General features: G+C 34.7%; 4 protein-coding genes across 5 annotated transcripts; 1 reads left to right on the forward strand and 3 right to left on the reverse strand.

Annotated features, from left to right (window-relative positions):
• Window positions 1-1,270: 1,270 nt before the first annotated feature.
• Window positions 1,271-13,102, forward strand: esco2 (establishment of sister chromatid cohesion N-acetyltransferase 2). 2 transcript variants are annotated; one of them, XM_065256207.2, is made up of 11 exons: window positions 1,271-1,353; window positions 8,001-8,055; window positions 8,151-9,054; window positions 9,416-9,494; window positions 9,602-9,638; window positions 9,765-9,906; window positions 9,992-10,123; window positions 11,662-11,751; window positions 11,844-11,987; window positions 12,063-12,247; window positions 12,326-13,102. In XM_065256207.2, the coding sequence occupies exons 2-11, from the start codon at window positions 8,012-8,014 to the stop codon at window positions 12,456-12,458; spliced, it is 1,890 nt and encodes a 629-aa protein (XP_065112279.2). In that variant the 5' UTR covers window positions 1,271-1,353; window positions 8,001-8,011; the 3' UTR covers window positions 12,459-13,102. The 2 variants fall into 2 exon arrangements, with proteins under 2 accessions (XP_065112279.2, XP_065112278.2); XM_065256206.2 differs by lacking the exon at window positions 1,271-1,353 and adding an exon at window positions 7,513-7,663.
• Window positions 1,867-7,468, reverse strand: ccdc25 (coiled-coil domain containing 25). The gene is made up of 9 exons (XM_065256210.2): window positions 7,298-7,468; window positions 6,639-6,686; window positions 6,514-6,553; window positions 6,303-6,354; window positions 6,152-6,227; window positions 3,014-3,117; window positions 2,697-2,899; window positions 2,414-2,459; window positions 1,867-2,323 (listed from the first exon to the last, which is right to left on the reverse strand). The coding sequence occupies exons 1-9, from the start codon at window positions 7,320-7,322 to the stop codon at window positions 2,294-2,296; spliced, it is 624 nt and encodes a 207-aa protein (XP_065112282.1). The 5' UTR covers window positions 7,323-7,468; the 3' UTR covers window positions 1,867-2,293.
• A 2,609-nt stretch (window positions 13,103-15,711) lies between the features above and the next one.
• Window positions 15,712-19,991, reverse strand: pbk (PDZ binding kinase). The gene is made up of 7 exons (XM_073811345.1): window positions 19,581-19,991; window positions 19,288-19,381; window positions 19,067-19,206; window positions 17,448-17,617; window positions 17,236-17,365; window positions 16,986-17,156; window positions 15,712-16,120 (listed from the first exon to the last, which is right to left on the reverse strand). The coding sequence occupies exons 1-7, from the start codon at window positions 19,648-19,650 to the stop codon at window positions 15,885-15,887; spliced, it is 1,011 nt and encodes a 336-aa protein (XP_073667446.1). The 5' UTR covers window positions 19,651-19,991; the 3' UTR covers window positions 15,712-15,884.
• Window positions 19,992-20,135: 144 nt separating this feature from the next.
• On the reverse strand, window positions 20,136-25,555 carry slc35d3 (solute carrier family 35 member D3). The gene is made up of 2 exons (XM_065256211.2): window positions 24,688-25,555; window positions 20,136-24,199 (listed from the first exon to the last, which is right to left on the reverse strand). The coding sequence occupies exons 1-2, from the start codon at window positions 25,121-25,123 to the stop codon at window positions 23,370-23,372; spliced, it is 1,266 nt and encodes a 421-aa protein (XP_065112283.1). The 5' UTR covers window positions 25,124-25,555; the 3' UTR covers window positions 20,136-23,369.
• Between the last annotated feature and the right edge of the window lie 132 nt (window positions 25,556-25,687).

Genomic DNA, 25,687 nt, shown 5'->3' on the forward strand with positions numbered 1-25,687 from the left:
TTGATTTGCTCTTTTTGTCGAAGGAACCTTTTAGACTGTGAATTATACTTATTTATTGTGGATTTTTTTTTAGTTGTCTGAGGGTGAATCCCAGTTCGCAGGCTGCGTCCTCTTTTTTTTTTTTTTTTTTTTTTTTATTGAGTAAAAGAATACAAAATAGAGCATAACATTATACAGTTTTTTACATAACAAAATATAGTATTAATTGGACATCGGGCATTTGTAAATAATGTCATAGTGCTTTAAACATGTTATTGACTTTTTGTTTTTTAACAATTTTAAAGAAGAAATAAAACATTCAAATTCTGCTAAAAACACCTTGAAAATTGGTGGTGCATTTAAATACTTTTGTTTATGTATATAGAATTTAGCCTGTAATATGAATAAATTAACAATGTACTCAAGATCTTTGTTTGCATTGTTTTCATAGTGTACAATGATATCCTTTAAAGAAAAAAAATATTTATCCTTTACTTTACTAAAAATATAGGTTGCCAATTCTTTCCAAAACACTTGGGTTATGTTACAATAAAAAAATAAATGTGTTAACACTTCTTTCTCAATTTTACAAAAGGAACATAAATCATCAATATCAGAATATTTTGAAATTATTGACTTAACAGGGTAAATGGTATGCAAAATCTTAAAATGTATTTCTTTAGTTTTGTTATTTATACAATATTTAAAGGGAATTAACCAAGCTGTTTTCCAATTAATATTCTCGATAATAGAGTTCCAAAAGAATTTTCCTCTGGGTTTTAATTTATTTTGATTTTGTAATATAGTGCAGATATGTTTGTTATTGCATTTTTTATCAGTCAGTTCAAAACCATTTAACATTAATTTGGGTTTTATCGTCACTTTAGAGTTATAAAGAACATGACCTTTAACAAGATGAATAAGAGTAAGAGGAATAGCTTTACAGACTGAATTAAATTCCTTGAAATGCACAGGGAAATTGTGGATTTGCATAAATTGTTCATAGGGTAAAAGATTTCCATAATTATCAAACATATTCATAAGATGATTAATATCCCTTTTAAACCAATTTCTTAAAAATAAAGATTTATTACCAGTTGTTATGTTGGCATTATTCCAAATGAAGGAAGTATGAGGAGAGAAATTATGTGAATAGCATATCTTCCAGGCTAACAGCACTTGCTGGTGGAAGCAGGCTGCGTCCTCCGAAGGCCGTATTTGAAGGCTAATGACGTCACCGCGCCGCGACGAAGACGCGTCCTCCAAATGCATCCTTTGTTTTCCTTGAACTGAAGGATACCAAAGAGGATACATAGGACGGATCCTTCATAGCCGTGCATATCCCAAGATTCAATGCGCGCCTGTGACGTCTGGGTATTTTAAAATAAACATTCATAACTGTGGTTAAAAAATGTATATTTTGCAAGGTCTTTGTCACGGTTTTACTTTTATAAATGATGTTTTAATTATGTTAATTATTACTGTAATAATGTGCATGTTGCGTTTTAATAGGATGCACTCATACAATTTCTAATAATGAAGATCGTATTAATTTGACCAAATTCTTTGAGCATCTCTTTAATAATAATAATAATAATAATAGCAAGATTAATCTTAGTACTAGCCTCTCTGCTTTACATTTGTTTTCATGCAAGAAAAATCATCATAATACTAATTTTACAAAATAATAAAAGTATACAGTATTGCATAGGAAACAAGCCATTATTTAAATGAACAGAAGCAGTTAAAAATACTGAAAAAAAAACTAAATTCTTAAGATAAATATTCAAACCTTGACATCGTAATGACAAAATAGTGAGAAACGCTGCCATCTAGTGTACATCACAGGTATTGTGCTTTCTATATAAAAAAAATATACAATTAAACTTAAGGAAGTCAAAGATTTATTTTATAACAAAAAAAAGAATTGTGTAATTGTTTTCGATTACATCACTTCAGTAAGGTATATCATTCAAATGCATAAATACCTTTAGTTCTTACTGTACACATCCATAAGACATTTCCACAATGAATATCTTTATCATCAAATTATATCAAAACTCCAACAACAATTGTTTAACATTAACAGGATTAGTGGATCTTTCTAATTATTTCTTTTTTAAACAAGCAATCGACTAAACTTGTCATTTACTTCTCCAGAAAGGTCCAGGCATTGTGCTGTATTGGCACAAAAGCTTTTTTTAATACAGGCGGATAGTTTATTTATTTTCAATGCCTCTGTATTGTGCACTGACAAACTTGAAGATGCTGTAAAGAAAAATGCTGATTCTTCTGTATCGCAGGTCCATTTCCTTTACATGAAGTCATCTGAATCATAACCATCCTGTAAAAGAAAATATCAGTTTATGTCATAAGTTTAGATATGCAAATGATGCATCATATTGTCCAGAATATAGAGATTTGCAGGACAAACCTCATTTGTGGTCATGTTGTCACTTTTCATGAGTGATGTATAATTCCTACAGGAAAACAGATCGATATATTAAATGCAAGTACAGAAAATTAAAGTTGACCTATATAACGAAGAAACTGAACGTTTGTGGTTGCACCAGTTATATTTAACATTTCTAAACAAAACTTAGTTTCGATTTGGCCAATAGACATTAAAAGATTAATAATTAAATTATTATTAATATAATATTTTACTGTTTCTATCACTCATTACCCCAACGTATGTGAAGCTATTATCATATCACCTTAATTGCTCCATCTCCTTTTTCTTCTTCACTTCATCCTTCTCTTTCTTTTTCTGTTCTTGTAACTGAAGCTTCTTTTCGTTCCTTTCTTCTCTGTCCCGGTTCTCTTTCTCAGCTGCAAGATCTGGATAAAGTTCCTCTTTTGTTTTCTCCAGTCTGTTGACAATTTCATTGATCTTCTTTTCTACTGCCACAATTTTCACCTGTTCACATCACGGTGTTTCATAAGCAACTTGGTATTCAATGCAGGATTTTTAGGTATTTACAAGATCTGGAAAATACAAGAGTTAGACTGTAAAATAATTATCTTTCTGTACCTCCTTCTGTCGATGAAAGCCTATCTGCCCGACATCCATGTCTGCAGTTTTTTTCAGATTGCTCCATGGTGTGTAGACAACATTGATATTATTCATTTTGCAACCTGTAAAAGAAAGTACCGGTATAGTAATATCAAAATATTACGGATTCAAAATTCTGTCATCATATATTTGTATTAAAGTGATACACTCGCCAAATATTAAAATTACCCCCGTTATTACTCACCCCAAAGCAATCCGAGATTCACATGTCCATCATCTTCCAGACAAGCAATTTTTTTAAGTTATCAAGTAATTTTTTTAAGACATTGATTTTAAGTCAATGTCCTTGCTTTTCCAAGCGTATAACGGTAGAAAACAGGGATCAGACTTCTAACTTTAAAGCCAAAAAAAGTGCATCCATCCTTCACAAAAGTAATCCACATGGCTCCAAGGGTTTAATATAGGTCTTTTGCAGGTAATCAATGAGATTTTGTATGAAAAATATCCAGATTTTAAACTTTATAAACTATAAGAATTACCCTCAAAAGTCCTTAATTAACTATTTAGAGTCATGTGGATTACTTCGGTGAAGAATTTAGGCACTTTTTGGGGATTTAAAGTCAGAAGTTGTTCCCTGATTCCTGTTTTTTTTACCATAATAAAGCTGTGTTTGTCTGAAAGATGATGGACATATTGGCTGTTTCTCAATTCCAAGAATGCAAAGAACGGACTTGTGGTCTCGTGGAGATCGGACTGAGATGTGTGCGATCTTCCTGTTCGTCACCTGACCTCCCCAGATTCAACTTCGCAACATTCATAAAGTGACAAACATACCACTATCTGCATTATTACATGGATTATTTTATTTTTTATTATGTCATTTTGTAATAGAAAATACGTAAATATTTCAGATACCTTGTCAAGAAATAATATAATATAAAAAAAGAAACTAAATTAGGATTAGTTGCAGTGTTTCCAAGTCTGCTTATTATAAGCGACTTTGGGCTTGTTTTTCTGTAAAGTCACTTACAAATATTGGTAGTCGCGGGTTGGTAGTCATTTTTTGGGGGCTTGTTTCTAAAGTGTAGTTGCTTATTTGGGCTTGATCCCAGATAGGGTTGTAACGGTATGAGATTTCCACGGTATGATAATTGTCTCAGAACCTATCACGGTTTCACGGTATTAAACACTTATTATTATAATAATTAGCTACAATGACCCTTAAATTAATAAAAACACAATAGGGTTTTTGGGTTGAACATATGGTTTATTATATCAAACATTTTTGAAAAAAAAAACACTTTCGTAAAAAATTAACTTTGATTCTTAATTTATTACTATTTTTAATTTTATTCTTTTAAATAAAATGATGAATCATGAAATTCTCTCAGAGCTGCTCTGGATATATTAATTTGTTCACATCGTCATATAGTGAAATGTATAGTTCAACTTAAATTGATATGTAATATAAATCACTTAAATGGGCTTTAGTGCCTCTTTTTGCAGCCACTCTTCGTCCACATTTCTTGCAAACTGGATATCCATCTTCAAGGACAACCCCGCATTCGTTTTTCGTATACCCAAATTATTCCCATACAGTAGATTTAAACTTTTTTCTGGTGGGGGATAGAGGTTAGAATTTGTAGTCTCTGGCTCTGACATTTTCTCTGCTGTACATAAACATGTGGAGTCTAGCAGTCACGCCGAATGATGTTGCATGCGTGTAGTAGCACAGGTGAGATCTGCTTTATTATTTTTTTCCAAAACCGTGTATAAGCAAATGTTTACGGTATGATAACCATGAAAGTTAATATCAAGGTATACCACCATACCGGTATACCGTTACAACCCTAATCCCAGCTTCATAAAAAGTTGTCAATCAGATATTTTTTATATGTTATTTAAACGTAGGAGTTTGTCTAGCCCAGTGTTTTTCAAACTGGGGGCCGTGAGATGGTGCCAGGGGGGCCCCAGTTTTATGACATTTTATGAAATACATAAATTTATCATGAATTCTGTGTAATTAAACCTAAAAAAATAAGACTACTAAACAAAAGCACTACTTTTTTGTATAATTTAATGTTTTTTTAATTAAATTTTGAGTTTTAGAACAGTTTTTTGTCACAAATTTTCTTTGGGGGGCCGCGAAGGAATGCACCGTACACAAGGGGGGCCACACGCTGAAAAAGTTTGGGAACCACTGGTCTAGCCTATTCTCTCTGTCCCTCCCCTTTCCCCACACAGCAAAGTTGTTTTCCCACCCACATCCTGCTTCTAATTGGCTCTGACCAAGATGGCAACGAGTACTAGCCAATCAGAGGCAGAGCAGGGCAATCTGTTTTTCTCTGGTTAAGAAAGTGTAGTTAGTAAGTGACGTAAGCTTTAAATTAATGAGCGCGAGTTGCGATTGATGGTGACTGACTGGACTGGACTCCATTTTTTTGCCGCAATGACTAATGGGGCATAAAGCGATTTCAGCATGCAAGTCTGCACTCGATGCATCCTCGATATTAAGAACACATCCGGGTATTTTCATGCGTACTCTGAGAATCAGAGGCCCTGTCCCAAATGGCACACTCTGGACTTGTGGTCTTCCTCAGAGTCCACACTTTGATGACATCACGTAGTCCAGACTTTAGGGACCCTTGATGCGAGTCCACGTGGGTGCACCGGAGTCGTATTTTGGGACAGACTTGAGCATCACACCGGAAATGGGTAGAGAGGTTGCCGGTCAGTGTGAACTCCTTCCTTCCGTTGTCTGATTTGTCTGATTGCCCTTTCGCAATGACTTCTGGGTTGGTAAAGTGCGCGAAGCCTGCTGGAGTCTTCGCTGAAGACCGCATCCAGGGGGCAAAGGAGGCGCTGATGAGCACACTTCAAAGCATAAAAATGACAGATGGGACACCCTACGGACTTGTAGACTAAGCGAGAATGCGCAATTTAAGGCCACGAGACCGAAAGTCCACATGAAGTGTGCCATTTGGGACAGGGCCGGATTTGAACTTTGACGGTTAATGATGACGTACAGCGAAAACACAAGGACGCAAGATCGCTGAAGAACGCATCTTAAGAAACAGCCATTATCTCGGATAATGCTTGGGGGTGAGTAAATCATGGGGTAATTTGGAGTATAACTTTATCTCTGGGTAGATGTACCTTGAATGCTGTTGTTTTTCACCAGCTGAGCACAGTCGATCAGGACTTCTTTTGGCATGTCTTCTATCGTCTTACCCTGTAATACAAGATTTTCCAACTATATAATATTTTTAACACAAAAATATTATAACATATAATGTCTTCCAAATACCTTAGGCATTCTAAGATAAACGTGGGCAGATGAGAGCTTGTCCACATGAAACCTGAAAACACACAGAAACATTCATGAAGATGTACTTGAACTAAAACAGATAACTAAATACTGTGTAACCGTTAAATCATGATAAACCATGTTAAACCATGTTTAAGTTAATTTACGAGAAACATCTCATTTTGATAAATAAACAAATATTTCTTCTTACCAGATATCCTCAGGCCATCCATACTTTATAAGATCTTCATCTATTGAGAAAAAAACAGCAATTACATCTCAGCAAGTACAGTATGACAGTAAGGAAGTATACTTTATGAGGGATTCAGTACGTACTTTCATATTTGTCTTTTCCCATGTAGATTGTATGGGGTGGTTCAACAACTATAAAAGATAAAAGCAGTTATTACAAAGGACTTGTAAATCATATCATCTTACTATTGCTCCGTTATATTGCTGTGGTGGTAACAAAAATATAACCAACGTTTGGATAACAAATATAATAGTGAGACCGTGGCAAATTGTGCATACTATGGTTTAACTACATATAAGACCAAAAACCATGGTTAACTTTAGAAAAGGCAAACAATCTGATTCATACTAAAATCATGGTGACTTTACAATAACACAACTATAAAAGTATAACAAGTATGAGTGTCCAAACATTTAGCCGTTATATCTGTGGTAAATATTTGCTGTGTAGCCCTAAACTAAAGCTTTTATGCTATATATCACAGTCTGCTTACATGCAAAATACTTCACAGCCAAGCAATTTGTACTCAATGTGTTGACAACATCAACATCGTTCTCGACTTCATGCCGCGCTTCGCAGACTGATCGCCCTATGACATCTAAGTACCGCGAGAGCCATTCGATTCTAATCGATCTCGCGCTAATATGATGTCATCCGCTGATTTGTTTGCGCAGCGCTGCAAGAAGTCGAACACGCCTCTATCTTTTGCCTTGACAAAAACACGAACAAACGCGCAACTCACCTGCGCTCTTAAAGTAAAACACCATCTTTTATCAAAGGCTCGACCTTTAAAGGTCACACTACAGATTCAATAAAACACCAAGCACATCAGCAGAAATTTACATCCGTTTCAGAGGCACATGTCATATGTGTCGTCGGCACCGACCACTACCACAACAGGAATACCGGAAGCTGTCACACACACACGCTGTTTCCGTTTCCGTGTGCGGCAAAGTTACACAAGTTTGGCGCGCTGCTTCAAAACAGACCGCGGGAGAAACTGAGGAGATTTGCTGCTTAGTTATCTATTGTGATATTTTAAACAACAGATAGAAAACGTATTTGTATTTAAAAGGCCGAAAGAAGAAAGTTCAATTTATCGTGTCAGGTATGTGGTTTTGAATAATTTTACCTCAGTCTGCACTGTTATAAATATCGTTTATGATGATCGTCTGCTGATGTGTTGTTAGAAAGTAAACGATAATGTGAGATTTATTTTGTGCGCTTTTGTTGTTTGCATAATTAAAATTAAAATGTTTATTTTGACATTGGGGTTTTAAGTCATTTATATTCATTGAATCGTGAGGAGTTAAAGAAGTGGCGCGTTATACATTTCGCGCCATATGCCATTAACAGTATTGACGTGTATTTTTGCAATACCAGCCTTAATGCATTACTTGATACGTTTTGCATTTATTACATGAGATTTATTTGACTCATTTCAGGCGTTTTGACGATGTTATCCCGAAAAAGAAAACACGGTTCTCCTGATGTTGAGAGGTAACGTTATGTCATTCATTTTTGTCAAGTAACAGTACTGCTGGGTTGTTAAGTTGTTGATAAAGTTTGTGAACTATTTTTATTTAATCCTGCAGTAACCCATCTAAGAAGCAAATAAGAAGCCAAACTAAATCTCCGAAAAGATCAAGCCGTCAGAAAGAGAACATCCCAATCTCATTGACATCTCCACAGAAGACTCAAGTCTCACCCCCCAGTACACCCAAAAAGATGAAGAGGACCTCTACATTAGAAAACTTACCAAAAAGGGTCTCGCCACGCAAAGCTGCTTTGGGAGCCGGATCCTTTTACAGCAAGCAGAAACCTCTGTATCTCACACCCCTTGAAAGGAAAGTGTTAAAAGAAACCAAGTCGCCACCATCAGTCCCTAACAGAGAGCCACTGAGACCTCCTTCATCTGCTGGAAATCTTGTTAAAAAACCTAAAAGTAACGTTCAACCGAAAGCAAAAGTGAGTCGGCCACAGTCTAACCTGAAAGGATACTTCACTGCAAAACCCAAGGGACAAACTCCACCTGACAAGAAAGCAAATCCATCCGACGTCATGGTGGATAGCGTTCGTGCCCCTCTTACAGTTGGCATTATGAAGTCTAAAGTCAAACCCAAGCTTGTTGTGGGTGCAGCTTTTTTCAGCACTGGAAAGAAGCCCACGTCAATGTTCAAAAAGTCTGCACAGAAGCTCAAAAGGCCATCGAGCTACGAGAAAACCAAGTCTACAAAACCCTTAAAGAAGAAAGATGAGGCGCGAGAGCATTCCCCGGTGCGTCGAGTCGTCTTCTCGAAAAAACTTCTGGACTTGCCCAAAACGCCAACTAAAGACGTCATCAGTGAAGATGCTGAGGTCAGCGGTTCGACACCGGAGCCCACACAATTGTCCCCTCGTGTTCTGGCAGATTTGCATGGCATTACTAAAGAATTAAAGGTGGTTCTAAGGAGATCTGTGAGCCCCATCAAATCCTCCTGCTCTGAATCTGGTAGCCAGGTAGCTAAATTTAGTCATATTGTAATGACTTCAAATTTAAAGCAACACTATGTAGTTTCCATGTAAAAATGATTTACAGCTCCCCCATGTGGTTGAAAAGCGCAACAGTGCCTGTTATCAGACACTCTTCTGCAGGCAGGGGGAGGGGCGGGGCTGTGTGCTCTACCCTCCACCGCCACTTTCAGAGTGTGCTTGTAGCAGCTAGGAGGCTGCTCAGATTGCAGCAACAGTACAATTTGTCCAGTTAAAAGTTCTATCACTGAAATAATTTTAGAGACATTATTTAAAGGTAAAAAAACTACAAAGTGTTGCTTTAAGACTTTGGGCATGTGTGTTGTTTTAACCTCAGAATGTTTTCCAGGACACGCCTGTGATAAGTGATTCAATGTTTGATGTGAACGATATATCTCCACCAGATCACAACAGCTCAATGGATGAAGGTAAGCTACATCCAAAACTCCATACATTGGAAATTTCACTTTTTATGTATTTCATTAGAGGCTCATACGAAAAAATGAAAGTTAAAAATTACTCATTTTGTTTTCAGAAGAATCATCTGTGTATCCCATCTTTGGCTCCAAAAGGTAAGTCGATTAAAGTATTATAAATGCAAAAGACTAATGTTCTCAAAAAAAAAAAAATGTAATCATTAACTTTTAACATGTCTTCATTTAGCCTCTATTAGTTCTTACAGTTGCATTTGTTCTCAGATCACGGAAAAAAGTGACTTTGTCATCACCTCTGAACAGCAGCACTCCGTCCACCCTGACTGCTACTTCTGCTGTCAAAGCCAAAGAAAGAAACGCCATGAGACGAGATCTAAAGAAACAAACAGACAATCAGCTTGTCATTGTGAGTAAAAAGAGAAATTGTCTATAAATGAGTCTGTGGTTCTTTACCGCTTTAATATTTGGATAATGCGTCATATACTCTGCAGGATGCCGGACAGAAGCAGTTTGGGGCGACCATGTGCGGATCCTGTGGCATGCTGTACAGTATAGACAGTCCAGAGGACAATTTCCAGCATACACAGTTTCATCAGCGCTTCCTGGATACTATCAAGTTTGTGGTGAGTTTTAATGATGAAGTCATCAAGATTATGAAACTTAAAGGATAAGTCTATTTTCTTAAAAAATCCAGATAATTTACTCGTCACTATGTCATTCAAAATGTTGATGTCTTTCTTTGTTCATTCGAGAACAAATTATGTTTTTTGAGGAAAACATTCCAGGATTTTTTTTTTTCATTTTAATGGACCCCAACACTTAACAGTTTAAAATTGCAACTTCAAAGGACTCTAAACGATCCCTAACGAGGCATAAGGGTCTTATCTAGCGAAACGATTGTCATTTTTGACAAGAAAAATAGAAAATATGCACTTTTAAAATACAACTTCTCTTCTTGTTCCGGCTGTGTTACGAGCCAGCGCAACCTCGCGTAAAACATCATCACGTCAAGAGGTCACGGATGACGTATGCGAAACTACGCCCCAGTGTTTACAATTTTGGAGAAAGAGGACCGTTCCCACGTTGTTGTATGTCGAATGATACTAATTAATATTTTGTGTCAGTTTATTGTTTAAAATGGTCTGCAAATGTGCATTTCATATATGTAACACATGACCTTTCGGCGTCATTACGCAATTACGTGAGGTCGCGCTGGCGCGTCACACAGCCGGAGGAAGACAGGGCTCCAGACTGCCACCAAATGGTCGCATTTTGCCACCAAAATTTGAGAGTGTGCCACTGAATTTTACATCCAGTCGCACATGTGCGACCATTTGACCTTTTTTTGTGATGTGACACTATATTTAAAACAGCACATTGTACTTTCTGCATCTATCATCAAAGTATTTATTAGTGATACAGTGTATTACTTAATAGGAATCTGAATATTTGGTTAGCATGTTGATTTACGGTATGTGCCCCTAAATTTTCTGGTTGTGCCCCCAAAATATTCAGTTGGGGCCACTGTGCTCCTAGTGAAAAAAGTTTGTCTGGAGCCCTGGAAGAAGAGAAGTTGTGTTTTAAAAGTGCACATTTTTAATTTTTCTTTCCAAAAATGACAATTGTTTCGCTAGATAAGACCCTTATTCCTCGTTTGGGATCGTTTAGACTCCTTTGAAACTGCAATTTTAAACCGTTTTTCAATATTTTACGATGTTCTTACCTAAACTTAGATGAATTCATACATAACTATCTTTTTCAATGCGTGCACTTTAAATCTTTGTACAGAGCTTCTTGAATGTGTTAGCATTTAGCCTAGCCCCATTCATTCCTATGGCTCCAAACAAAAGTTTTATTTTGTGCCACCATACTTACTCGTGTAACTACTCATGTTACAGTCTTTAAATAGGGAAAACATGAAAGTGTTTGATGGCTTTTAAATGCATCCCTGTTTGGAGCCATAGGAATGAATGGGGCTAGGCTAAATGCTAACACATTCATGATGCATTGTACAAAGATTAAAAGTGCACGCATTGAAAAAAGATACATAATGTATAAATTCATCAAAGTTGAGGTAAGAATATATTGAAAAACGGTGGCGTTTTCCTTTTAAAATGTTGGGTCATATCATATTTTTGCATCAATTTGTATTTATTTTTAGGGATGGAAAAAAGAGAGAGTTGTGGCAGAGTTCTGGGATGGGAAGATTATTCTTGTTCTTCCTGATGATCCGAAATATGCAGTTAAAAAGGTTGGTAATTGATTATACATCATTTGTTTTTATAACCTCAGTCTAAATCACTCTTCTGTATGTATTTTTAAAACTATAATGCTTTATTTTAGGCGGAAGATGTGAGGCGTATTGCAGACACTGAATTGGGCTTCCAGCAGATGACCCTCAGTAGCCCCAGCTCAGCTAAAACCTTTTTGTTTATTAACAGTGACAGAATGGTAGTGGGCTGTTTAGTGGCTGAGAATATTAGACAGGTGAGTATTTTTGGGTTGAATGGAGGTTTTTTCTTTTCTGTGTCGGGTGAGGATCTAAGCACTTGTGTCATCTAGGCTTATCGGGTACTGGATCAACCACAGGCCCCCAAAGACATGAACAAGGAGGACTTTATGGAGCATCACAGAGCCTGGTGCTGCTCCACTGTGCCGGAAAAAGCCATTTGTGGTGTCAGCCGGGTCTGGGTCTTCAGTCTAATGAGAAGAAAAGGGATCGCAACTCGCCTTCTGGACACTGTCAGGTACCAAACATCTGCAGTGATGTTGATATTAAGAAGATTTTTCCTAAATTAACACTTGTGTGTTTCTTCTTGATTCAGGACTTCTTTCATGTATGGGTGTCACTTGACCAAAGAGGAAATCGCATTTTCTGACCCTACACCTGAAGGAAAGCTGTTCGCTACAAAGTACTGCGAGACTCCAACATTTCTGGTGTATAACTTTGTCAGTTAAAGGCACATGTCTACGTTTGAGTTGAGGATATTTTTAATCCATAAAAGAATATTGTGTTAGATGTTCAAATGAAGATGTAAATCCATTGCAGCTTTGTATCTGAAGATCCGTTACACTTATAGAGGCTATGGTTTTTTGCTGAGTTTTGTTTTTAAGCAACTATTTACAGTAGCAGAAATGCTGGCTGTAGTCACTAATAACTAGGTTTGTGTTTTGGACAGTTTGCTTGTTACTTTAGTAATCAGCTGTTCAGATTTGTCCTCTGTTCAAATGTTAAACAAATTCAGCAGAGCTGCTACTTGGTTTTGACTTTGTACATATTTAAAATAAATGTTTTTAATTTTCTTTGAATTCTGTAAGTTTTGTACTTTATCTATTGCAAACAATGACTGTTTCGTAATGTTTGTATTTAATTCTTTTCTGAGCAGTTGACACATACCCATACATTTCTAAACAAAAATACAAATGACTAAAGTGTGGTTAGATTTCATTCTTTTAGTCCAGTGAACATTTCACATGTTGGTTTATCTAAAGCCAGACAGGAAGCAAAAAATTATTGCATGTTCATTGTTATTGTTTTTTCTTTTGTATGTGGGGCATGTTGTCACCAAAGTACCTATACAGTTTAACAATAATAAAACAGAAAAGTGTTTAAAATCTATGTATCTGATAAAGTTACTTATTAGTTGGAATGCTTGATTCTGAAAACTAATAACACACGGAAACCAAATAATTTTGACATGTACCGTTTAATATTAGACAAAAATTAAATGTGACTCTTAATAACACAAAAGTAAACAGGTTTTAAATTTAGCAATATTTAATAAATATAATTTTTTTAAACCTATATTTAATGTTCCTTACCTTATGAGGCAGATACCGTGTAATAAGCAGGATAATGTACAGACATGTGGTTGCTATCGCAAAATAAGCCCCTTCAGTGCATTACAAGACCCTTCCCTTTGTGTATTAATTGCACTGTTATTTCTGTGATAACAACAGGCAGCCAGCCTGTACATTATCTGTTACTAGATGAATAATGAATAAAGACCTGTCAGCTAGTCATTTTTTTGGTAGCATGGTTTTCTACATAAAATCATCATACATAAAGATGATTCTGTAAAATATAACCTTAAATAATATTGAATGAGTAAGGTCATGTCAAGGATTAAAATCAATGTCACACTGCAAAAAATAACTTTGTATTTTTGTCTTGTTTTCAGTAAAAATATCTAAAAATTCTTAAATTAAGATATATTTTCTGGAGCAAAATGACCTAAGAAAAGAAGTCTAGCTTTTTAGACAAAAAATATAAAATTTAAGCGAATTTGTGCTTAAAACAAGCAAAAAATCTGCCAATGGAATAAGCAAAATTTTCTTGAATTATGAAAACGTACTTCAAGAATTTTTTTATTATTCCATTGCAAATTTTTGAAGTAAGTTTTCATAATTCAAGAAAATTTTCCTTATTCCATTGGCAGCTTGTTTTAAGCACAAATTCACTTAAATTTTACATTTTCACTTAAATTTTATATAAAAAGCTAGACTTCTTTTCCTGCACTGCAAAAAAAAAAAAAATGATTTAAGAAAAAAAATCTTATTTTTAGTATTTGAGTAAAAAATATCTAAAAATTCTTAAATTAAGGTCTAGTTTTTAGAACAAAAATATAAAAATTTAAGTGATTTTATGCATAAAACAAGCAAAAAAAATCTGCCAATGGGGTAAGCAAAAAATATTGAACGTTTTTCTTAAACAGTAAATTCAAGAAAATTTGCTTACCCCATTGGCAGATTTTTTTGAGTTGTTTTATGCACAAAATCATTTAAATTTGATATTTTTGTTCTAAAAACTAGACTTATTTTCTTGGGTAGTTTTGCTCATCAAGAAAAAGAATCTTAATTTAAGATTTTTTTATATTTTTACTAAAAACAAGACAAAAATACTAAGAATTTTTTTCTTGAAAACAATTTTTTGTAATGTAGGTCATTTTGCTCAAGAAAATACATCTTAAATTTAAGATTTTTTTTGATATTTTTATTGAAAACAAGACAAAAACACTAAGAAAGTAAATTTTTGCTGTGCAAACCAAACTTTGATGCTCCTAATCTCAAACACTAATTATTTTTGTCTTGTTTTCAGTAGAAATATCTAAAAAATCTTAAATCAAGATGCAATTTTTTGATAAGCAAAATGACTCAAGAAAACAAGTCTAGTTTTTAGACAAAAAATATAAAATTTAAGTAAATGTGTGCTTAAAACAGCAAAATTATCTGCCAATGGGGTGAACAATTTTTGCTTAAATTAGGTGTTTAAGAAATAAGAAAATTTATTTTTAGATTTTTTCCCCATTGGCAGATATTTTTACTTGTTTTAAGCACAAATTCACTTACATTTTATATATTTATTTGTCTATTTTTGCCTATCTTGACTAATTTTCTTAGGTCATTTTGCTCATCAAGAAAAAGCATCTTAATTAGAGAATTTTTAGATATTTCTACTGAAAACAAGACAAAAATAATAAGACATTTTTTGCAGTGGATTATGAGACTTTTATCTTGGATTTTACAGACAGAGTCACATATTTAAACTCAAGACAAATGTGTTCAATCACTCTTTAAGCAGTTATGGATTCAGTGTTACACTGCAAAAAATAATTTTCAAGAAAAATAATTCTTAGTATTTTTGTCTTGTTTTCAGTGAAAATATAAAAAAATTAAATGAAGATGCTTTTTCTTCATGAGCAGAACGACCCAAGAAAATAAGTCTAGTTTTTAGACCAAAAATATCAAATTTAAGTGATTTTGTGCATAAAACAAGCAAAAATCTGCCAATGGGTTAAGCAAAAAATCTTGAAAGTTTTTCTTAAACACTAAATTCAAGAAAAACTCAAGAAAAAATAGCTTACCCCATTTACATATTTTTTGCTTGTTTTACACATAACCACTTAAATTTGATATTTTTGGTCTAAAAACTAGACTTATTTTCTTGGGTCGTTTTGGGGCAGCAGTGGCTCAGTGGTTCATGTAGGTTGTCTACAAACCGGAAGGTTGGTAGTTCAATCCCCGGCTCCACCGGACCAAGTGTCGAGGTGTCCTTGAGCAAGACATCTAACCTCAGCTGCTCCCGACGAGCTGGCTGGCGCCTTGCATGGCTGACACTGCCATCGGTGTATGAATGTGTGAGCGAATGGGTGAATGTGAGGCTAATTGTAAAGCGGTGTGTTGATTTTACACAAAAAGACTCAAGTTCAAGTACAGACTATTTTATTTCAATTGCAGTCACTACAGTATCTATATGTCCATAGTTAAATGTCAGAGTACACAAAAACATATGTAACATGACTAAACAGGCAAGTATTTACAATGTGACAAAAAAACAAACAAACAATATATTTTAGATGGAAAAAGACCTTGATAGATACACAATTAATCAATTACAATAACCTCACGGCTTTGGTCAGCCAAAAGGATGTTGAACTCCAGTGCCTGAACAATGTGAGCAGCAGAGGGTCTTTTGTGAGGGTCTTCTTCAGTACAGAGACAGAAGAGCTCCACCATATTCTGGTAACCTCCTCCCAGAGTGGCTGAATCCAAAGGCGGTCGAGTTCCCAGCCTCTCATAATATGCATCTTCATCAAAGTCATCCTCTTCAAAGGAGTCATCTAAAATATGAACAGTCACAACAGCACTTAAAATAACTGCATGTGGGTCAGTGACAAAACGGTTTGGCAAGATGAGAAAGTCAAAAATATTTAAAAAAAAAACTTGTTTTAAATGCATGCATCAGGTTTGTTTCAATGCACATAGTGTATTTATGTTAATTTTATGCAATAAAAAATATAATTTGCACCATTTTTATGAAAGTTAAGACTGAGTGGACCTGAAAATGTCAAATGGTGTAACCGGCAATTGCGCCAAAGAATGAGAAATATTTAAAAAATGTCCACCTTGATGGCATGTAATCGTAATCATAAAAAAAAATCATTTTATTAGTTATTTCTAAATGTACAATTTAATGCATTTTTGAAATATTTGTACTGACATATGCTAAAAACAGCTCTGTTTTCAAAATAACCTTTGACAAATGTTGTAAAAAAAAATCATATTACACTAAACTAGATGATTACATTTTATTCCAAAAAATTTATGAACATATTTATATTTTAATAAAAAAACTAGTTACACCAATTGACACAGACCACATTGACATATTTGCAATTATCCCCCAAATATTCTGTTTGGTCCTCAAAAAAGAGAATGTATGCAAGTAATCTGCAAATTAATTTAGAAATTTTAACCCTTCTACATTTAATTGAATCATACTGACACAAAATAATTAACGTCACGTCATTGACCCATTTGCATTTTTCTAAAGGACAAAACTGGGTAAAGGTATAATGCTATGGATATGTTACATATAAATTTTGACACAACAACAAGCACATTAATTTGCATATACAAATTTGCTATTCAGTATCTTCAAAAGAGATGTTACAAAATCTAGACATAGACCACAAGACGTTTTACCATCATCCTCAGTATCCAGCAACCCCAGGTGAGGAACAGAAAGAGTCATCATCTCCCACAATGTGAGTCCATACGCAAATATATCAGCTTTATCTGTGATGATCCCATCCTCCAGAGCTTCTTTAGGCTTCCACGGCTCGGTTCCAATGTAGTGCGCTTTTGGATCACTCACTGAGAACAGAAGATTTTAGATTTTAAAAAAAAGTGATCATAAATCATGCATAAACATAATGGTGTTATTTTTACACACCCTGCATGTTTTCATCCAGTGGCAGAGATACGCCAACATCACAGATTTTGATGCTCTCAAAGTCTCCCTTTATTACAACATTGCATGACTTCATATCTCCATGCAAAAGCTTCTTCTCGTTGTGCAGGTACTGAAGCAAAATAACAACACACGTTAGACTAAATGACCAAAAGGCATCATATGAAATAGCAAAAAAAACGGTGGATTCATACCTGTAACCCACGTGCAACATGAAGAGCCACTTTTTCAATGGTGGCCACAGGAAAAGCTTGCAATCCTTCTTCTCTTCTTTTCTCAATGAGATCATTCAAAGACTTCTCTCCACCATACTCCATTGCTAAACACTTAGAGCCATCCTTCGCTGTGGTAAAGGCTCTGAAACCTGCGTTTAGATAAACACAATAAAGATAATTCATGTCTGAATTAAATTAGAAATATTTACAGACCTCAATGTTGGAGGAATAGTTCAGCAAAAAATGAAATTTCTGTCATCTTTTACTCCCTCTCATGTTGTTATAAACCTGTGTTTCTTTACTCTGTTGAACACAGAAAATATTATTTTATGATGGTAAGCACACAGTTGACGGTCCAGTGCATTTTTTCCTACTATGGGACTCAATAGGTCCTGTCAACTGTGTGCATACCATCATTTATCAAAATGTCGTCTTTTAAATTCAACAGAAAAAAACCCTCAGAGGTTTAGGAACAACATTATGATGAGTAAATGACAATAGTATTTTCATTTTTGGGTATATATATATATATATATATATATATATATATATATATATATATGGGCCAATGACGTGACATTCATTATTTTTTGTCCGTATGATTTAAATTAAATGTTAAAAGGGTTAAAATTTCCAAATACATTTGCAGATTACTTGCATAAATTCTCTTTTTTGAGGGGATAACTGCGTTTTTTTAAATATAATCATATAATAAAGCATATGTCCGGACAAAAAAAACATGTAAAATTTATATTTAGAAATAATTAATAAAATAATATTTTACTTTTTTTTGATGATTATGCTTACATGCCATCAAGGTGGATAAAATATTTAATATTTCACATTCTTGTGCGCAATTGGCAGTTACACCATTTGATATTTTCAGGTCCATTCAGTCTTAACTTTCATAAAAATAGTGCAAAATTTAGGGATGCTTAACGATTAATCGCGATTAATCGTTAGCAGAATAAAAGTTTTTGTTTACATCATATATGTGTGTGTGAACTGTGTATAATAACTTTGTATAAATAAATGTACACACATGCATGTATATGTTTTAGAAATGTTTAAATGTGTATATACATTTGTATATTTATGTATAATTTATATTATATATAAATACTTAATATATACTTTTTTTTCTTAAAATTATACATGAATGTGTTATATATATATATATATATATATATATATATATATATATATATATATATATATATATATATATATATATATATATATATATATATATATATACATACATATGTGATGTAAACAAAAACTTTTATTCTGCTAACGATTAAAATTAGCATGCCTAAATGTAATTTTTTTTGCATTAAATCAACATAAATACACTATGTGTATTGAAATAAACCTGATGCGTGCTTTTAAAACAAGGTGTTTTTTTTTAAGATTTTTGAATTTCTCATCTTGCCAAACTGATTGTGTCACTCACCCATGTATATATTGTATATTTATTTTTCATGATTCATTTCACAGTCAGTACACCCTAAATTACATTCTCTATAGAACATATATAGTTTGCAAATAGCATTTATATTTAATGTAACCAACTAACAACGCAAAAGTATATTTACCAACAATATTGGGATGGTTCAGGTTTTTTAGGATCTTTGCCTCCGCAGTCAAACGCTTCTGATAGACACTCATCTCTCTCACAGCACACTTGCTGTTGATCTTCTTAATAGCCCATGGTGAATGAATGTTCTTTCCCATCCTGATGTAAATATTCCTATAGGTTTATAGGTTTCCAGGGTCCACAAACATAGAATAGCAAGTGTGAATGAAAAGTACCGACCTGTTCATGAGATATACGTTGACTCCAGTTCCACAGCCAAGCTTCTTCATGAAAGGAGAGGCAGGTATGGTGACCGGGGTGCCACATGAATTGACTGATAATACATCAATATACATTTAATCCATTATTATCACATTGAATAAATAAACGACCACAACGATTAAATACATTTTCGATCTGAATGACAGGGTAAATTAACTGATACAAATAAAAATAGATGAAAAGTAACGTTAGACGGAAGTAACGTTGAATGGTAAGTTATACGAGATTTAGTCGTTTAAAGATAATTTTACCTGGACTTTTTACTTTTGAAGGCTTACGGGGGGTTTTATAAGCATGTTGCGATTCATTAGTGGTATCCATTTCCCTAAAATGTAAATATAAATGACACCAGGGATAAACTTCAAAGAGTGGACAGTTGTTGAAAAACGCGCCCGTCTTTCAAATTCAACAGCTTCTTTGACGTCATACATATTACGTATGAAACTACCGTGTCTCCAGAAGGACATAAAGTGCACGCGTATTTCAGAGCATCCTGCCTTGGTCTAGTGTTTTTTTTTTTGCATTGGTCTAGTGGTGTAAATGAGTGAGTAAATGGATGAATGTGAGGCAACTTTGGATGGCCATGGGTCTGTTAATTAAAAGCGCTATATAAATGCAGTGCATTTACCGATAGTGAAGGGAGAATCTACTGAACAAATTGCTTCGGGAAATGATTCACTGTTTCGAAGCGCTCGAAACACAGAAATATGGCGCCATCTGCTGGTGAAAACGTTGTAAAAGCAACCAAATCTCAGTGCAAACATTTTACACTTTTTACAAAATAATTGCAGTTTTTTTTTTAAAAAAAAAATATGTTTTTAAGAAAAATAAATTATTTAACTTAATTAAAGTAAAAGTGTATTCAGTTTTTTTTTTACTCTAGCTACACTTTTAATTATATTTGTCATTAAATATGCCTATAAACAAAAGTAGGCAAATTGTAGCTAGTGATGGTCGCTTTTGAAGCACTGCCTAATGAGGCTTCAAAACTTTTACGAATCTTTTGTTTCGGATCATTGGTTCGGAGCGTGTTTCAGTCACGTGATTTTAGCAAACGAGGCTTAATTACGTCATAACTGTTTCGAAAATCCGATGATTCACCTCTAGGGGGAGTTGTAAAAAAGTGTAAAATGTTTGGACAGAACTGCTTTTACACTATTTTGACCAGCAAGTGTCACCAGCCGTGTGTGGTGTTTCGAACGCTTCGAAAAGAATGAATTTTCGAAGCAATTTGTTCAATTGATTTGAAGCTTCAAAAAGCTTCGTTTCTCCCATCGCTAATGGTAGCGTTATCAGTCAGAAATATGAATGTTTTATGAACTTGCATAATAAAACTGACCCGAAGTCACCTAACCATGATATTACACACTGGTACTTTTTGATCATCTCCCTCTATTGGTAAACCCACGAATTTTCGAAACGTTTATGAAGCCTCGATTGCTAAAACCACGTGACTTAGCCACGCAGGGAACTACTGTACTGATTCGAACCAAAAGATTCGTAAATGTTTCGAGGCTTCATAAACCAGTGTTTCTCACTAGCTTGGTCTGGGTTTCTCTTTAATGTTCATTAAGTTAGATTATACCACTGGAAAATGTTGCTGTGAGTGTGAATTATAAAGCATTTACGCGTAACAATACTTTTACTTTAGAAGATTCGTATTGTAATTTTGTATTTGTAACTAATATCACTTTTTTTAAAACAACTTATTTACACTATTAATATTTATAAACATATCGGAAATGTTAAGAAAAGAGTTGTGATATGAAAGTCGAATAACGCTGTAGGCTACGCCGTGGACCAAAACACTGTGAACATGGGGGGACTCAAATGAGTGTTTTGTCCACCAGATGGCGCCATGTATGTATATATATATATATATATATATATATATATATATTCTTTATAAAACATTCTGCTTATTGGGACAAGTGCAAAGTAAACATTTGTGCATATAAATGTTTTGCTATTCCAGAAGCCATTCTTTAACTTAATTCCTTTTTTATATAAAAACATACTTTTTTCACTTTTTTTCCAAGTTATCCAATTGGGTAGAAAATGAGGACCATTATATCTGTTTTTGATTGCAATAAAAAAAAGAAAAGGCGAATCATTCAAATAAATGTTTTGATTAGAAAGGAAATCCGATTAAGCTCAGATTTGCAAATCACTTCCATCCTCGATTTAAATATTCTAATAAAGGTGGATCAGAGAATAGTGCCCAATTGCCCAAACAAACTATACAATGCATTAAAACAGCTTTCTTGTGCCAAGACAATATATAGGTAAAACACAGAAGCTATGTATTTATCCTCTCCCAATATTGCATGTTTGTAGAGCAAATAAGCTAACCTCAGGAACAATCTGTTCTGGAAATATCTGTTTGACTGTCTCATATTGGATCATGGGATGTTAAATGAAACCTCCACTGGTTATATATGGTTAAGAATGGGAACACAAGGCAAAACCAAAAGCAAACAAATACTCCATCAAGGATCATGTGACAGTACAACATCACAAAGCAGAACATCTTTACCACACATGGCTTGTGGCATGACATTAAGTTTTTAGATGTTTGGCTCTAAGGGCTTGTGTTATATTATCTGGCAAATTATACAATGCCTTGAGCGAAATATAAAAGATAATGCTCCATGCTGTGGTTTTGCTGCGGGTCTATTATCACAATAAATAAATAAATCATAAGAGCACCTTTTATTCACCTTGCATTGACGAGGACTGCTTTTACTTTGTCAGGCAAAGAGGATTTATAAAAGAATAAAACCATTTGGAAATGAATTGCATATTAAACTATTTAGATTGTGGTTTAAGTGTAAGTACTACGGTTTTATTCATTCAAGTCTGGTTCACATTAACATGTATCCATTTAGCAAATGCTTTTCCCCACAGTAGCAGTGTAATGATAATTGACAATATGACTCTCCTATACAAACCAGAACGAGGTTAAAAAAACCCAAATATCTTTGTTTAATTGCATTTAACAAATTTGAGGGAATCTGAACTAATACTGAATAATAGTGTGTTTAAATGTTGCATTTAATAATTAGATCCAGTATACGTTTTTCCCTGTTAAGCAGCCTCATGCAAAAATTATATTGTAATTTGTAAACCAAAAAAAAAAGAAATTTAAAAAAGAAATTGTTTTAAAAGAAAATTTCAATAATTTCATATATTTAAAGAACAAAAAAGACCTTTACACTCAGGTCCAAGCTGTAGTATATCCTTATACCAATATGTAACTAATATGAACTCTTAGGTACTTTTTGAAAAGGTTCCACTGTCCCAGTGACAAATAGGGCCCATTCTGGACCATTTATTCTGCAGTGTACACTTGTAAAATATATTTCATACCGTGTCTTGCCATTTTTTTTAATATATATATATTTTTTTTTGTTTCTCTACAATTGACTTTTTTGCTGAAAGGAACCCATTTAAGTGCATTATTAATTATTTGGTAGGTGACAGCTAACTTTAACTCAAACTGTGGGTAGCTTGCATCATACAAGTTATTTGGTATAAAGTTGAAATTAATGTTGCAAACCACATGTTAATGGGAAAATTTAATGCCTTCATTTCAAGAACCGCATTCTTAGACAAAACACAAAATATACAGGCACATAGATTGCGTGCATGGAAACAAAGGGTCATTCAAAATCAAAAACAATTGAATTCATATAAGGTTGCCTTGTTATTGAATTAGTTTTTTCAAACTGAATTATTTTGAAATCATTTTTTTACATTGGGTGAGCAAGATTAATTAAATAAAACAATCCATTATAATATAATTAAATAAATAACAATATCTTTTTTCTGGGGATTTCACAAATTCATATTTAGTGTTATACAGTATGCATTTCATTCAAAGTTATAATCCCTCAAATGTACAAACAGACCTTTTTAAAAAAATAAATGTTTTTCATAAAACCACGTTTGGGAGAGAAAAAGGCAATCATTGTTCACGTCATCTGTTTCTAACAATACTTATACTTAACATGCACTGCTGACGAGCAAAAAAACAATCATCAAGGACTCTGAACTTCCATATTGTCAAGTAAAGTGTCTTTTTTTAAGAACTTCAAGGTACGAACAGATCTCAAGACACCTACGTAACCATCACTAAAAGATTGTCTCGTAGGCTCGCTGTCTGATGGCACCGCTGGTCTTTCTAACTCTATGGACTCTGCGACTTTATTCTCACGAATAGGACCCTGGTCACCCTCACCCGGTGCCATTAAGCTGCCATTGGGAATATTCTCCAGATTGTTGGGAAGAATTTCCATATCTCCGTCAGGCTTGGTTGGTTCCACATACGGTTCTCCCGCCACTTCTTCATCCTTGGCGGACTCGTCCATATCTTTGTAAGCTAGCTTCTTTTGGGTCTCATAATATTTCACCACACAGTACGTGATGGAGCCAACCGTGTTAACCACCACACCTGCCACAAACAGGTTAGTCGGCGTGACATCGCTGAAGGCCAGCATGCCCACCGTGATTGTGGCTATGCTCTTTACCACCCCTACAAAGCTGGTGGTCACAGCAGAGTTGATGTAGGTACAGTGCAGTGTGGTGAAGTTCATGGCACAACCAATGAGAATGCAAGAACAGAAGATGCCCGTAATGTGTGGATTCTTCCAACCTTCATACGTCCACATATCAATGGCGTCCATGCTTACAAGGGAGCAGATGAACAGGATAGGCGAAGCCACCACTGCAATGGTATACTGGGCGGTGAGAGGACCATAGTCACTATCTCCACTTGCTTTTTGGATGAGGACCAAGTAGGAGGCATGAACAATTACAGCTAAAACGCCCGTCACGTAGCCGAAAGGGTCACCTGTTAAATCTCCAGCTCCTATGGGAAAACAGAGAGTTTTCAGACTGTGCCAAATGTATTAATTTTAAGACATGCATGAGAAATGTTAAATAAAAATGTCAAAAAGTACAATATTACTACCAATTGGTACCAAATGTATACATATCTGTACCTAAATGGAACATGTTAGGACCATTTTAAATGGTACTGCCCCAGTTACAGCTTTTATATGTTTTTTTAAAGTCTGTGCTTCTATAAAATAAAGGTGGAATATAAAAGTGACGAAGTGAGACACTTTTTAACCATTTGTTGTTAAAATATAAAAACATGCCCCAAATGATAAGATCAATGTCATCCCATTTAAGTTCAGAAGAACTTAATGGTGATTTTAGTAATAAGTGATTAAAATGAAGTGCTAACATAATGATCAACATATACAGAATGGTCACACACAAAAATGTAATTATTCCATTAACCCATCAATGTATATACAATTAATTTTCTATTAATATCTCACATGTTCTTACCAGCTAATGCTGCTCCTCCAGTTGTGATGATAACTGCTGTTATAACCCCAGGTGATGGGATGCCATTCTTTAGGACACACACTCCAATTCCCAACGTTACCAAAGGTAAACATCGTTTAAATACCACATACATAGGTAAACTCAATCCTCTGAGTGACCAGAGGGTTAATGTGGACTGCAGCGTTGCCAAAATACAAACACTCGCAAAAACTTTCACTAAGTGGAAGCTGAAGGGTGGTATATCTATCTTGCCCAGTCTCCTCAGCACCTCCAACGTGATAGCCGCAGTGCTGCTGGTGAGAAACTGAATTAAAGTGAGATATGTGAAGCTATAGGTCGTGATCAGAAATTTCAATAGAATATTTAGCGATCCCGAAAAAAATCCATGCGCCACGGCCACCGAGATGCCCAACAAACGTCCTTTGCAAACTTCCATGTCTCCTTTTATATTTTCTTTTAAAGATCAGATGACCGGATAAAAAATGTTACACGGATACTCTCCAGCACAAATTGATGGAAAAATTAAGTTGAAATCAAAACTCAATGCGCGCAAAAATCTGTCCTATCGGCATACGTTCCCATGAATAAGTGAGGTGAGGGAATATATAAACCGGCATGAACGAATAAGATACTTTGTTTAAATAAAAAAAAACAATCGTCCTCGTAGACTGGGGGTTGCCGGTGTCTTCGTTACGCACTGAACCTCTGCGTCCACTGCTGCGCTCTCGTGCGTAATTCACACGAGCACTGGGTTACTGAATAAATGCGACACTCAACAGGGCTCTCACTGTGCGCGTGTGTGTCCACTGCAGCCAATCCATTTATTTGTCGTGCTTAACACATTTTACTTCTCTTAGGTAGTCAGAAACAGACTGCAAAGCAAGCTGTGCTTAGATTAAAGGAAACCTTTATTGTAACTTCACCCAGTTAACCATTCAGCCATATTCGACTGATTTGTATGTTTACTATGACGTTTAGACCACTCTTTAAAAAATGCTGG

This window comes from Paramisgurnus dabryanus, chromosome 12, assembly GCF_030506205.2.
Source record: "Paramisgurnus dabryanus chromosome 12, PD_genome_1.1, whole genome shotgun sequence".
NCBI lineage: Eukaryota > Metazoa > Chordata > Actinopteri > Cypriniformes > Cobitidae > Paramisgurnus > Paramisgurnus dabryanus.